Source organism: Kryptolebias marmoratus, linkage group LG3 (genome assembly GCF_001649575.2).
Source record: "Kryptolebias marmoratus isolate JLee-2015 linkage group LG3, ASM164957v2, whole genome shotgun sequence".
Taxonomy (NCBI): domain Eukaryota; kingdom Metazoa; phylum Chordata; class Actinopteri; order Cyprinodontiformes; family Rivulidae; genus Kryptolebias; species Kryptolebias marmoratus.
Window position 1 is genome coordinate 13,278,728 of NC_051432.1, and position 15,638 is coordinate 13,294,365.

General features: G+C 40.8%; 1 protein-coding gene across 3 annotated transcripts in view; it reads right to left on the reverse strand.

The window, feature by feature from the left end:
• Positions 1 to 14,455, reverse strand: part of fam13a (family with sequence similarity 13 member A) — a 63,823-nt gene extending 49,368 nt beyond the window's left edge. Inside the window, exons 1-7 of one of the 3 annotated variants that reach the window (XM_017406543.3) lie at positions 14,220 to 14,449; positions 11,743 to 11,938; positions 9,890 to 10,099; positions 7,645 to 7,822; positions 5,293 to 5,428; positions 3,430 to 3,513; positions 2,795 to 2,884 (exon numbers count right to left, since the gene is read on the reverse strand). In XM_017406543.3, the coding sequence (XP_017262032.1) occupies positions 2,795 to 2,884; positions 3,430 to 3,513; positions 5,293 to 5,428; positions 7,645 to 7,822; positions 9,890 to 10,099; positions 11,743 to 11,938; positions 14,220 to 14,246 (921 nt within the window). In that variant the 5' untranslated portion in view covers positions 14,247 to 14,449. Of the gene's footprint in view, positions 1 to 2,794; positions 2,885 to 3,429; positions 3,514 to 5,292; positions 5,429 to 7,644; positions 7,823 to 9,889; positions 10,100 to 11,742; positions 11,939 to 14,219 lie in introns of all 3 variants that reach the window. The other 2 variants (XM_017406551.3, XM_025004217.2) reach the window with 2 other exon arrangements.
• Positions 14,456 to 15,638: the final 1,183 nt, after the last annotated feature.

The following is a 15,638-nucleotide window of genomic DNA, read 5'->3' on the forward strand; positions in this document are numbered from 1 at the left end:
CAAACATTGTAACAAAATTTGTTGTGGTTGTAGCTGATGTGGCTACAAATTGTGCAATGTCTTTGCTTAAAACTTTGTCATTAACTGTTGAAGTCAACACTCTTTATCTGTTAGCAAAATATCTCATGAACCACTGATTGGATTATAACAAAACTCTCAGAAACTAATTCCTGGATGAATGTCCGCTGATTAGGCTGATCCAATTTAAGATGGCTGCCATAACTAAGTGACATTAGCCAACACAAAAATGATTATAACTCAGTTTTACAGATATCGAGCTAAAATTAGTAGTAGTTGAGAGTCATTCATGACACTTACTCGGAGTGTGCATAATGTTATTTTCAATATTAAATCAAAACAAAATATTACAATAAATCTATATTTCTCAGCATAAGATGACCATAGTCTAAAACTCTGACATAAAAGGTGGCGGATGATATGCATTCCTGCTAAAAATGCTGGGCCTTCACTTTGTATTAGCGTTTTGTTAGATGTGTTACATTTGTTGTGCATATTTCTGCTTTGAGGGGAAATAAAGTTTCTACTGGATTTTTAGAAAATGCCTGTAATAAAATCTAATATCTATAATTCAATAAAAGTCTTTTGGGCTCAGCTTTAGTTGGAGGAACTTCCAGCTGAAAGCTCACATTATTGGATTGCTTCAAAGAGTAATAAACAATGGCCTTTATATCGTCCTCGGTTTATTGTTGATCGCACTGATGGGATGTGGCTTTAAGCTTTAAGGGTCTTACATTTGTTTGTACATCTACATCACAGCGTTTTATACAAAAATGTTGTCACTTTCTGGTCATTATTAGGCCAAACCTTAGCAATTCAGGTATAAATCATTGAGCAAGTATTTGTACTTCTCTTCTGGGATTCAGATTTATGTATTTTTTACATTTGTTTATTGTATGGCTGCTGGTTTAGTATTCACACTATTGTTTTCCTGTTTTTTTATTTTCCCAGAAACTTTATTTAGAAAAAATTTCCCCTGATGAAATACATTGAAATCTCTTCAGTTCTTTTAAAACACGCTTGTCATTAAAATCAGCTTCAGCTTACTTGCTCTGGTTTTGTCTTCTCATGCTACTTTTAGTTTATAGCTAGCTTCTCGCTACTTTTAGCTTTCAGCTATGATTCTGCTACTTTTAGCCTTCAGCTGGTGTTCTGTTTTTCAGCCTCTTCAGCTAATTTCAGCAGTCATTCACACTGAATTTTTGCAGAAACTGCAACTTCGACAGACTCAGCCAGCAGCAGCTACTATAAATGAGCTGTTTTCACATATTTTCACATCACTGAATATGAGATCACAGCCTCCATCGCAGCACAGAGAGGCTTTGAATGTCTGACGTTAATTGCAACCAAATGTAAACAGCCTGAAACATTTCTTAAGCTATAATGATTTTCTGATGCATACATCATTACACAGTTACAATAACAGGACTTATAAAGTGGATAAATAGAAACCCAGACAGAGTGCTGGATTCCACACAAGCACTGGAATCAGTCTCTGCCCACGAGAGGCAAAACAATAAGTCTATGTTATTAAATATTTAATGACTGAAAGAAACAATACATCACCTCATTACCACCATCCCTCCAGTCAGACATTGTAGACATAAACATATGCAGCGTTTTGACCATTATACCTGTTTGTAGCTGCGTTAGTTTTTACTTTAAGTTTAAGTGTCACCTGAGAATGAGACCCTACATTTTAAACAAGACTATCTAAATTAATACAGGTGACATAAGAATAAAAAATAAAAAGTGAATTCAGGAGATCTTAGGCCCCATCCACCCCGAATGAGCCTGAACATTTTACTTAAAAGAAAAAAACATGAATAAAAAGGTAACAAACTACCAAAGGAATTATGTGTCAGGTCAATATTGTTGTTCTCTAGTAAACTTCAGGCCATTATTTTTTTACAAAAATTGACAAAAACAGCACCAAACTGGAGAATTGTGGATAAATGGAAGAACTGAACCAAATCTGTTTTAAGAAAAAGAATGACACGTGAATAAAAAGGTCCCAAACATTTAAAGCCCAGAGTGAGGCAAGAAGAGCTCCCATGGTAAAAATTAAAGTAACTTAAAGCATCTTCATTATTCTTTATACTTGTCAACTCTGTGAAAGGCTTTTTTTTCAGACTGTAAAAAGCTTTTTCAGCAGCGTTTGTTTCCACTGAGCTTATCTTGTCTTGATATCTGTCAGCATTTCTTTCATTCCCTCTGTAACGTCTGTCACAACAAAAATCGACTCTTCTATGGCTTCAGACGTTTGTAGAAATCTGCCTTTTGAACACCTTCTGATCGTTTCGGCAGGGTCTGAAAGCTCAAGCCAATCTGTGAGAAACCACACATATTATAATATAAACTCATATAGAACTAGTTTGGCACTCTGTGTCCTCAAATAACCAGAGTTTCAAACCAAAAACGGTTTATAAATGTTGATATCGGAGCTCAGTTTCTAAAACATGAACACGAGCAGCAAATTTCCTGACCTAATTGCACTGAAATCCGTGACTGAATGCTGTGTTTGTGGCGGGCCTCGTCTGCAGAAACACAAACCAGCCGTAAAACATACAGAAGCCTTGGTTTTGCTCTTTCTGCAAATAGTCGGGCTGTTGTTTCCTGAATGGCTGTCTTCATCAAATCACATCATATGACCAAAGCAGCGAGGCCACAAGCTGCAGGGGCCGTCTAGAAAGCAGCCAGCACTTAGACAGAAGGAAAAGAAGAAGAATAACCTGCGAGAGGAGATGAACCCTGGATGAACAGTCATTTACTGTACCTTCTTCTGCCTCGTCTTTGCCTTTGGAGTGTTCGTGCAGGAGGGGTTCACAAGCTCAACGTTTTCTGGTGCACATAGGTGTTGTCTGGTCTTTAAACATGAAAAAAAAGAGAAAGAAAATGACTTGAATACTGTAGAATTGGTCAAATCTTTCCCAGTTTTTCCAACAAACTTTGGACTTTGCATTTGCTGCGTTCCAGGAAAATTCAACTAATTCGACCTTCAAAGTGTCTAAAAGCAAATTTGCAAACCTTCCAACTGTAACACTATTAGCCGTGTCAGATGTAAACATATTATTAAGGTTCACATCTCCCCCTGTCGAGGGACTTTAAAGATTATGCTGTAAATGCCAGTCAGCTGACTCTGATAACATCTTTAAGCTCGCAGAAACCATCTCAGACTCCCACCAAACTGGCTTTGGCATGTAGCAAAAAGAAAAAAAAAACAAAACATGTCCATGACGTCACGCAGGTCACATGGCGGGTGGTAACAACAGGACCGGGTCAGAGGATTTCAAGGGTTAATGAAAACCCTTCAGGGCGTAAACAACAACACTGGCTTTATACAGCAGGCAGGCCGGGACACAAGTTTCAGTAACGCGTACACTGTGCGTGATAGTGCAATTAAAAACATGCCTTTATTTTCGGGGGGGATGTGTTTGCATGGAGATGGCAGGACGGCTTCTTTGTGTCTGCATCTGAGATGTGAGCCTCCTCAGACTAGAAAGACCAACAAGAGGAAACAAAAGAGCAACAAATATTGAATAATACAGGCTAGCGTGAACATTTATAGACATATTTTACTTTCAGTTTTATTTTTTTAAATCTGAGATCCCCCTAACAACATGGTTAAAAACGGATTTAACAACCTGTGCCTTAAAACACAAACAGACACTGCGGTGGACATCCTCCACCCATCGGTGTTTATGGATGGTCGTGAGCGCAGACTGGAGAGCCTGTTTTATGTTCGGAGGGATTATGAGGATGTTCAGCAGCGCAGGTCATGGATCTGTGTGTTCAGGTGTTGGTATGTGGACGTAAGAGGATCTGTCAGACTGACAGGACTCCCGGGGGTCAGTGGGGCCTCGGCGTTCCTACAAACATTCACAGCATGCCTCATAAATGCTGCCACAACATGAGGGGCGGGACTACAGATTTCCAGGTGTATGCGTGATCCCTTCAAATGACAAAATATAAACCTGGCAAAAGGTTTCTCTTTTTTGTGTGTGTGAGTGGAAGGCGTGGCATCGTGCGGGTGGCAAATGCAACATTTGATGGGGTTGGGTGAGACATTAAGAAGACGTTTGCTGAGACAGGAGGTGAACGGTCAGAACCAGGGGCGCTCGGACCTCAGGCTCAGGGCCTGGTGATCAGATGAATGATGTCATGTTTCAGTCAGCTGACACATATTAGGATGAGAAATGCCATTCTTAAAGGGTAAAAGCAAAGAAGGTTTTAAAAAACTCTAATATAGCTTGGTGAAAGATGATACCTCCAATGTGTGTGTGTGTGTGTGTGTAGTCGTGTCTGTTCCCAAAACATCTCAAGAATCACTTCTTGAATTTTAATGAGACTTGCAGAAAATAATCATTGGATGTACGTCTACAGCTGATTAGATTTTGATGTCAACTACATTCAACATGGCCGCCGCAGCCTGCTGACCTTAAAAAATAGCTACAACTCACTCAACTTTACAGATATTGATCTAAAATCTGGCGTGGTTGTAGCTGAGACTGATAACAACACATAACCTGAGCTCTAACAGGCTGAACAACATCTTTGTTTAAAATGTTACCATTAACTATTAGAAGTCAACTCTGTCTGTTAGCAAAATATCTGCTGAACCACTGGACAGATTTTAATGAAACCTTCAAGAATTAACCACTAGATGTTCTTTTTTTTTAACACCAAATGAGCAGCTTTCGCAGATAGGGCTCACTGCTTTTCTTCAGCTCTTGAACTCTATTTAAACAAATTTGTACAGCAAACTAACTTGATCTTAAAACCGAGGATGCAACAACAAGATTGCTAAATTTCCCTGTGCGTTTTCATAAATACCGCATCCTAAACCAGTATCTGTTCAAACCTCTCCACAGATGATGCCGCCGCTGTTTGCTGCTGCTGCAGGTAACAACAGGATCCCAGGAAAACCAACAGAGCGGGGAAACTAGGAAATCAATTATGAGACATCGTCCGTCAGAGCAGCAAATAGAAACCAGCAACAATAGAGACAAACCAGCTCCCCGTGGAGAAGCTGTTCCTGCAATGCTGTGATATAAGATCAATGCTGAAAATAATTTTAGCTCCCAAGTTATGTAAGCCCCAATTTATGAACCATCTCTCCTTTCAGTGGACGGACGGAGAGAAAATCTTCATGTTTAAACTGCGTGGTCATAACATGTGACTCCCAGCTGTCTCAGCAGCTGCTCTGGTTACTCCTGGTCATAAATCCAAGTCATCTGAACACCAGCGTTTGGCGGCGCCACGTGCAAACAACACCTTGACGGTTATGAGCGTCGGCCGTCCCTCTGGCTCTGCGTCTGTCTCAAAGATGCTGCTGTAGTTCTGGATGAGTTCGGCCATGATCTTGTTGCAGATATTTTGGTCCTTTATTGCTTGGAGACCAGGAGCCACGCTGCGAAAGACACAATGAAAAACATGACACTTGTTTGAATTGTTTACAGTGACGGGGCGGACATGAAGCCGAGACTCTGCTGAACTGGAAGGTATCTCCAGCTTCCTTACCCAGCAGCATGTCTGATGTTACTGAACAGCTGTGTGAGATGAACACTCGGCAGCAGGCCTTACTGTAAGTCTAATTATATAATCTTATCATGCACAGAGCCTGCAGAGCGGAGAACGCGTTGTACAGTACGAAAGGCCTCCTTCCAGGGGGGACCCGATTGTGTTTCAATGCGAAGAGCCCAGCTGGAGCAAACCAGTTTACAACTGGAAGCGTCCACAAGTAACCGGTCTGCAGAACAGCACAACTGCAGGTGGAAGAACATACGTGGGATTTAAACCCAACGTAAGGAGGAAGAGCGAACAGAGACACCGGGGTGCATCACAGCGCTCTTCGAACACGTGAAAACACAAGAAGATGATTTATGCAGTTTAGTCGTCCATCTTTAACATGCACTGCCATCAGGCACTAATCCATGATTTATTCTGCAACATGACACATGTAGAAGCAAACTTAATAAAACAAATCTATGTTCATGCACAACCCCCCCCCAATATCAACTATTCAAGGGCAGCAGCCATTTCTTACGCTATTTTAAACACAAACGTACAAAGGTAACCCAAATTTTGTTTATTTGTTCATTTAATTACTTTGTTTCATTAAAGTAACATACCAAGAAGGGTAATTGAATAATAAAACACTTCAAGTTCAAAAGCCAAAGTGTAAAGAAATAAATTCACCGAAAACATTTAGCAGCAGACTCTTGAAATCTTGATTTCTCATGACTTAATGCTTTCATTCAAGATATGTTAAGGAGCTCCAGCGTCATCTGGTGGTCAAACACCTAAACAGAGGCCAGCAGACCTGCACAATTTACTATAAACATGTTTTGTAAAATGACAATAAAAGGTGCAAAACTAAACAAAACCTTTAGGAATTAAAGGCCTATCATTCTTTGAAGGAATGTATATTGCCTTCCACCTTTCACGCCAGAGTTTTAGAGAAATGGCAGAGCTATAGGTGTTTTGGTCAAAGCTCATAAATGATCTCATGTGATGCTGTAGGATCTTACGAAATGTGTTAGTGCTCAGAGTACATGTTGAGGATGACTCTCAGGTACCACCATGCTGAATTTTAGCACAGCATCTATAAAACGGGCTGAGTTTTAGCCATTTTTGTGCTGGCTGATGTTGGTTAGCTGTGGCTGCCATCTTGAATTGTGACTCCAAAGGTTAATCAGTTGTAGATTTACATCCAATCATTACTTTAGCAGCATTTTCTGACAATTTACCCTGATAGTTATTGGGTTATTTTGCTAACAAACAAACATGAACACATAAACAACATTATTATCTGGGGTGGGTGATAGTTAAACCAAGGTTGCTGCCCGACGGGTAACAATAAGAATTTATTGGCCGAGTAGCGATGTATTATCCGTTTAAGAAATTAAGATGATTTCTCTTTTGTTTTTGTGTAGGTTAAGGTTAGATTATAGTTTGTTTTTTGTTGCCCAAAACTTGACTCTTTTGATCCTGTTTTTTTTATCCCGTTCATCTTTACGCGGCACAAGGTCTGTTTGACTTCACTCTTCTCTGCAGTAGAATCGCCTCTACTTGGGCGAGATCAGCTGCTTAACGCAGCGCCCAGTGAAGCTGCTGAGGCTTCAGAGGCACATAAAGACCTCCCTCTGTGTGTGTGTGTGTGTTTGTGGGGTGGATTTTGCTCCGAGTGTGTCATCATCTTTGAGTCCACGGGAGTTTAACATCTTTACAGAGCGTAACACAGCTGCAGAGGTGACCTCGAGTCAGCGGAGAGAAAAAGAGACGAGAGTAACGCCACAGTGTTGGTTTATGAAAACCCTCAGCGTGTTTCAGGCTTCACGCAGATAGAAATGCAGTCGGAGTATTCAGACGTGAGATTCCTGCCTTAAGTTTAGAAATCTTTGCCAACAGATCTGTAAACTGAATCAACACGATTCAACTTTTCAGTAAACAAAATAAATGCGGACTGCAGAGCTACTTCAACCCCATTCAGTGGTCTGCAGTGTTTTTACTCCACTGTGAATAAGTGACAGATCGCAGTAACCAATCATCAGCTGCCTGCTGACCCGAGGTTCGTTCCGAGCTGTGTGGATTTAAAACCAAAACTGTTCTCGGATTCCTGCTCACCGAAAGACGCTGGGTCCGAACACAGTGGCCAGGTTGAGGGCGGTCATGCGGTTTTCTTCATGGTTTCTCTCCACGAGCGTCAGGAAGTGGCAGAGGTAACGCAGGAGGCCGTGGTGGATATCTGGCAACTGCTGGAGCAGATCTCTCAGGACCGACCAGGAACCATCATCTCCGCATTCTGCAGAAACAGAAGACATCAAGACATCAAAAAAAGGATACACGCCTGTGTCGAGATAAATTACTTTGCAGAAGTTACGACATACAACGGAACTTTTGCAACATTCACACTTTGCTCAGATGTGTTCGGCTTAAATCAGGTAACAAGAAATAAATTCCATCATGATAAAAAAACAAGTTCTCCCTCTCATATTTCAAGTGTTGCCTTGAGACATAATAAAAGTGATCTTGTCTTTACCAGGTTCAAAACAGATTCCAGCATGTCATTATTTAAACATAAACAAGGGAAAAGCTGTGGTGAATATTTCTGCTTCCCCAATATTTAAGAAGGAAAGTATTAAAGTATCAGCCAGGAGCTGCTGATCACATGTACTGATTAACTAATGATCGGTAACCTCTATAACAGGGGTCTCCAATCCTGGTCCTTGAGGGCCACTATCCTGCATGTTTTCCTTGTTTCCCTGCTTTAGAAAAAAAGAAGCACAGCAAACCAGTACAAACATTTCATACCAACTGTCAAGCACGGTAGTGGAGGGGTCATGATATGGGCTTTTTAAATGTTTTGCAGCCACAGAACCTGGGCAAATGTTGTGGTGGGTTCTTAACAAAACAAATGACCATAAAGCTCAATAAACTGAAGCAATGTTGTAATAAAGGAGTGGGCCAAAATTCCTCCACAACCACGTGAGAAACAAATAACATTGTACAGAAAACAACAACTTCAAGTTATTGCTGCTGAAGGTGGTTCTACAAGCGGTTGGATCATTGAGCGGACTTAGCGTTTCACACACATTTTTTCTATTTTTGGTTTTCCTTAATAAATAATATCATAGTGGAATATGGGGTGTGTTTTTGTACACTTGATTATAAATTTAAATAATTTTAGAACCTGGCAAAGACCAACTCCTTTTTTTTATTATGTCCTGATACATAAAACACTAGACTTAAAAATTAAAAGGGGGTGATTTTCTTTTTCCAATGACTCTGATTTGAAGGTTTAAAAAAATGTACAAATAAAAAAAAATAAATAGAAATTCCAGCCCGTAAAGCAGTGATCTCGGGTTAATCTGACTCAGAATACATAAACACCGAGCAAAGAGGCGGAAAATATGTTGATGCTCTTACTTGGGATAATTAACTAGGTCAGAGTTGGATAAACGGATATGACTACTGATCCTGAGTATTCGAGTGACGTAAATATTGTGAAGGGAAGGATGGCATGATGTGTGTAAATCATCTCAGGGGGGGTGGCTGGGATTTTACAGCTGAGTGGAGTTCAGATTCCGTCCAAATTTGTGCACATATTGTTTATACACTACTGTTTTATTTCTGCAAGCAGAAGGTTAGAGGTTAGGGGACCGATCACAGCAAAAAATAAATAAATACAAGAAAAAGGAGTGAGTTCTTTTTTCCAAACTTCCCAAATACTAATAGTGTTTTTTTATGGGGGGACATTTTAAACCAAAAAGCAATGGTAATAAATTCACTAATCATGCATCTCTACTGTTTTAAATTAGCCAGAAATTGTCAAGGAGGCTTCAAACAGTTGCACAGTAATTATAAGTAAAGAAAATTCCCTAATGCGGTCCTTGGACTAAAGCCCTGAAAAACCAGGCAGATATTTATGAGAGCTGAAAAAACCGAAGCCAAATAGTGTACTCCTCTGATGGAAGAGGACTGAAAGTGTGTACGGACACTTCACCTGCCAAATGTCTCTTTTTTTTTCTTTTCTTTTTTTACAGTCCAGACCTGCCAAGATTATCACCAGGAGGATAACCAGTGCCGTCATCTCAAACACTCAGGCTTAGTTCAGCTCCTTTTGGTTCTGCTCTGTCCTAGGGAGACGACTGCACTGCTGGGAGTGAATTTCAGCTCCTAAAGACAGCTTTGCTCTTGACCCAGATGTTTCGTAGGCTTCAGAGGGGATCAATATCCACAAACACTGTGAGTATATGTGGCTGTAAATGTGTAGAAACCTGATCTTTTGGTCCGATCTAATAGTTGGATAATTCCAGCAGACATATCTGTAGACTAAACCCATCAGATTTAAAAAGGTCGGTGTTTTTACCTTCATGGTGCCGTATTAGCTCCTGCTGAACCGTTGAGTCCACCAGGCCTCCAGGCAGATCTCTGAGGTAACGTTTGAGCAAACTGGCCACGGTGCACGGGTCCGATTCGGAGAACAGGTCCACATCATCGCCGCTCTCCAGACGCAGCTTCAGGGTCTCCACCTCCCGAACGTTCCCGTTTACCCTGAACAGACCCTCCTGACGCAGAGCTACAGGAAAGGCGCGCAAATGCTATTTAGTTACAGGTAAACGCTTGTGGGACTCTACACTGCACCGTCAATTATTCAGTAAGACTGCTCAGTCATGGTGAACCAGATCCCTAAGAGTGGCGTTATCCTCATTTCTTTGATAGAGGATGCCATTTTATCGTCACAGAACTTAAACAAACAGCAATAAAGTGTATATCATTTTTCTATCATTTTCATTTTGGCTGTGCTCTGTCTTGCTAAAACTAGAAATGACTGGTTTTCAACGGATCTGAAGTAAACTACAACTAGTTAGTTATAGCTTTTACTTTCCAAGAGAATAGATGTGCTTCTCTCTGTGGTAAAGTTTTAGCACCGTTCAAGGCTTTTATACACATTTCAGTATTTTTTGCTTTGTATTCTTGTCTTTGCAGAGCTTTCTTAAAAAAAAAGAAAATGCAGTTTGTGACCAAAATGTGAACTAACATCAGATTTAAACGGCTCTGTATCGTTAACATGGTATTCCTTTTTAAGGGAAACTGTATAAACAACCTGATAGTTTAATATGGAACTGGAGCAGTGACTAAGAGTTTCTGTAAAATATTCACCTGTAACTAGTTTTATTGACTTGTACTGACATCTAGTGGTCAAACAGCAGAACTGTAAGTAACAAAGTAGGTCAGCAGCTCAGTTCAGCTTTAAAAGCATTTTATTATGTTAAACAGAAAATAAAACAAGCAGTGAACATCTACAGAGTCCATATTTTATGTATTACTGAATCTGACATAAGTTTAAAGGAGAAGTGTTTATGATTTCTGCTTTTGTTAATTTTTTCAACTATTTCCTCGGAGCTATGAAAAAGCACTGACAGGTTTTTCATGATTCACTTTGTGACAACGTAGTGTGAGTGAAGACGGAAGCAAAATGTCTGCAGTGGATTACCTCATATTAATTATTTATACAATGACAAAACAAGAGTTTTATAGTGTACAGTTTCTAGAGCTTTTTAGTCCTTTTCAGCTCAGTTTTTTTTAAAACTAAAATCATACTTCTACTAGAATTTGTCTGAGTTATCTTTCTAGCTTTAAGTCAAGCTCTGGCTTACATTCAATTAGTATTTTCAGTAGCAATACATGTTACAGCCTTGAGCTTATTGGGTACATACCAGATAAGTAACCTGGTACATACTTGGTACCTATCTGGTACCTACCAGGCCAGGTATGTTCCCTGCAAGTACCAAGTAAATACCTGGTATGTAGCGGGCGGCTGTGGCTCAGTTGGCTTCCAATGAAATAGTTGGAGATTCAATCCAATGTTGAAGTGTTGAAGAGCAAGACACTGAATGTTGCCTCCAATGGAGTTTAAAGCACTGATTAGACTCTGTAGAGTTATTTATTCAGATAGAGATGTAGTGAAGTTCTGTGTGAATGGGTAAATGAGAACAGTATTGTTTGGTGCTTTGAGTAGCCTGGTTGGCTAGAAAGGTGCTGATTAAGTGCAGTCCATTTACCCTGCAAATGCTGTACTGTATTTTTCTCTTTTCATGTTTATTTATAGTCAGGAGAGCGTAAAACCACAATCAATCAAGTTCATAGATGCTGTACAGATTAAAACTCTGTTGTTCTATTTATATGTATTGTTTGTCTTTCTTCTTTTTTTTGTCTTACCATGCAAGCAGAGATGCTCCACCATTCTCCGCACCACCAGAGGCACCCCGTCCTCCAGCAAACCCTGCTCCTGCAGCTCAAACAAGGACGCTCCAAACAGCCCGGTGTGCTCGGCTGCCACAGCTCTGGACCTCAGGACGGGCATCTGCACCATCTTCTTCATGTCCTCTCTGACCTGCACGGCCGTTGTGCTGTGCTGCACGGAGAGCAGAGAGCAGAAATGAGCACGGAGGCCACGCTTCAGGCCAACTTCAGGTCAGCATGGGATGCCGGTGACTCTGGGAAGTGGATACACGGCGTACGCCTCCTGCATCTGCGCCGTCACACTCCTAGGACAGTTTGTGCTGAGAGCTGGAGGAAAGGGGAAGGGCTGACGGCCTGTGTTGCTAACACAAATTTCAGGTTACCAGGTAACACCTTTGGTTAAAGGCACTGACACATGCACACCTCCACACAAAGACATCTAGTGATGTGTAAAATAATAATACTCTTTGTTAAAAACCTTCTATTTGATATTTTACTGAAGGGAAATTATGAGACATTATTTAAAATCTGTTGTAAAGGGAGAAAATGGATTATTTAAGAAAATATGCTGAAGTTGAAGATTAGAAAAAAATCATTTCTGTAGATTCCTTTGAATTTCATTAATTCTTCATGAGTATTAAAACTGATTATAGCTAGTTAATACAATTGTAGAGTGGTTTGTTATGTTATATTAATAACTTTAAACCTAAACTTTTCCATTAAATGTCAGGGATCAAAAGCCTAATGTGTCACCCTTTTCATATATGGAGGAATAGTACATAAAAACTTAAAAAGATGTACTCAGTTAAACTGCTCAGTACATCAGAGCCAAAACATGAATTAATTCAATGTCTGTCTCACCTGATAACACATGAAGACAAACAGCATCTCGTCATAAAACCATTCAGTTTGTACAACACATCTCTCTGTGAGGGTAAACACGAGAGTCCTCTGCAAACATCACCACCTTGTGGTAAACTCCTGGTTCATTTGGCTCATTAAACTGCAGAATAACGCTGCTTTAATATCTGTCTGTGGTCATTCAGGACAAGTAGCAAGATTCTGATTCTGACAATCAGTCCCTGCAGGAAGGAGGAAAAGACTCCCTGCGCTTCCAGAAACTTCAAGCTGGGAGTTTCACCTTCCATTGTCACGGCAACGACAACACCTCGTGACACGTCGTCGGTCCATGGTTCACCACTTCAAGCAGAACGACTGACTCGCGGTGAAATGACAGACCTCGGCCGCATGCCGGCAGCATTTGGGTCCGCGGTGGGTCTCCATGTTCTGGAATCAGACGGCAGAATTGGGTTTCTTGTCTTTTGTTACTCAGTGGGCTCAGTCAGCTGAATAAAACCCACCTAACAGATGGCACCAAGTTGGCTTAGAGAGGCCAAATCTTTACCTTGACAGATGCTCCCGCACCGTTAACATGGGGGTTGTATTCAGAGCGCATGAAAGCCTTGACACAAAGGAATTATGAACGGGGCAAACTGACCTGAATGGAAAAACGGTTCATCGGTATGCTTGAGGATGAACTGCTTCATGCTGTGACGGCTGCTTCTCCAAACCAACGCAACAGACCGGCATTCAGTTAAGTGGTTTGGAAAAGCAGAAACATGAAAGCCCTAAAGTTGCCTCTGTTGTTCTCCAGAACAGCCTGCTGTGATTCACTCCTTGTAGTGATGCTCGGCCTCCCCTCCCCTTCCCCCAATTAAAAAACATTTCTCCACGCTTCAACTTCTGACACATGAACGAGCTGAGGAGCTACGACCTCTTTGTCTTCCTGGGATCCATCTCAAACCTTCTTAAGTGACCAGTGAGGAAACTTGGTAAAGTTTAAGGCTCGAGGATAAGACAACACCATCCAATCGTGTCTTGTGTTGACTTAAGAAGGGAATAGCAAGCCCTGGCATGTGCCTTCCTCTCTCTCCCCTCCACCCCTTTCAGTCCCATCTCTCAGCCCACCCATTAACATGTGGGTGGCCTCTGGAGCAACCGGCACCAAAAAGGCAGCAGCTGCACAACTCAGAGTTCAGCTAAAAAAAAAAAAAAAAGTAAAAACAAACAAACAACAAAACAACAACTTTAAAACACAAGCACGTTTCTGTTCAAAGAAAATTGTACAAGTGACCTCACTGACGGAATGAATCAGACTGGAAAAATGTGGATCCAGGAAAAGATTCATCTGATTTTCTTCAAAAAAAAAAAAGAGACAGATTTGTGCTGCTGAGAGATCAGGAAGCTGTTTTCTTTCATTAAGCTATATAGAATATGTTTATTTTAATCCTTATGAGCAAAGTTACTGTATATTTACAAAAGGAAGGCTGGTTTCAGAGGAGAAAACACAAGAGTGTGTTGACTGACACACAGCAGCACAACTTCTCTATGAATGTTTTAGCTCCTAATCTCAGGTTGAAAAGAAAGACATCTGAGGTTTTTGTTGTACTCACACAGATGGCCATAGCTCCAGCCCCCATTCTTCCACCAAAGAAACTCCACCAGAGGAGAAAAGTTGCTGCAGTCCTCCCTCCTCCTCCTCTTCCTCTCACTCTGTTCCAGGATAAACTCCTAAACCGCGTCCAGCGGTGGGAATCTTACTTATCTTGATATTTATCATTTGGAAACTCCAAAAAAACCACAATGAATGTAGTCCAAGCAGGGGGGGAGAGTGAAGAACTGTTGCCAGTGGCAGCAATCCTGTCCAGCCACTGGGGCACAGATTAGTCTCTGCCTCTTCCTCTCTGCTCTCCTCTATGAAACCTGAGCCGAGCTCTCCCATTGGCTCTGTGGCCTGGTCACGTGACCGATGGGCTAAAACCCCCAAACTAGCAGTGTGTGTCCTGAAGACTTTCTCTGCTTGCAGAGTGGGGCGGAAAAGACAGATTAAATGCATGAAGAACTGGAAAGTCGGTTTTTAGGAAAATTTGAATTCACTTATAAATTATTGTTTAAAAAGTCCAAGATTTACAGCAGTTTTATCCACTCCGTAAAAATACTTTTTTTGGCATTTGATTTTGGATTAAAGGTACTCATTGCAAAGTATGAAATCAAACATGAAAAATGTTATTATTTCAAATGATGCTGTTTGAAAGCATTCACTTCAGCAGCAGCTTTCCGGATTTACTGATGTGCAATTCTGAAATGTGGGTACACACTTACTGGACAGCCTTCACTAACGTTCTCCACACAAACTCCAATAAACAGTGGAAAGTTCCCTTTAAACAGTCAGTTTGCTCCATTTATTTGATACCAGGGGTGGAAATTAGCACCTGCCACCGGCCAAATGCGGGTAAATATTTGAAGTGGCGGGTGAATTTGATCAACACACACGCCACTGTGGCGGGTTGGCAATTTGAACAGAAAAAGTGTTATTTGTCCTCTTGACATATAGGGGGCAGCAATGTGCTCGAGTTGCTGGTGTTACGTCGAGCCCCGTTCCCCCATCAGATACGGTTCCCCTGTGTCTCCGTAAATAATGACTTATCTATTAACAGAATTGTTTAGAGGGGCAAATATGTCTCATTAAAAAAACCAAAAAAACAACAATTCTTTTAAAAATAAAATGTGCTAATAATATCATAATACAGAAGAATAAACACAGGTAAGGAGTGGTTGGTAAATTACTTTTGTCCTATGTTTTAGAGGGGGAACCGATTATTTCAGACGGCTGAAATATTTGGTTCCCCCCTTGTAACTTTTGCAAAGAAAGAACAAATGTCTCCAAATTCACAGGACTTGTTGTCCATGATGAGAGGAATAAACACAGTTAAGGAGTAGTTGGTAAATTACTTTTGTCCTGTGTTTTAGAGGGGGAACCGATTATTTCAGACAGCTGAAATATTTGGTTCCCCCCTGGTAACTTTTGCAAA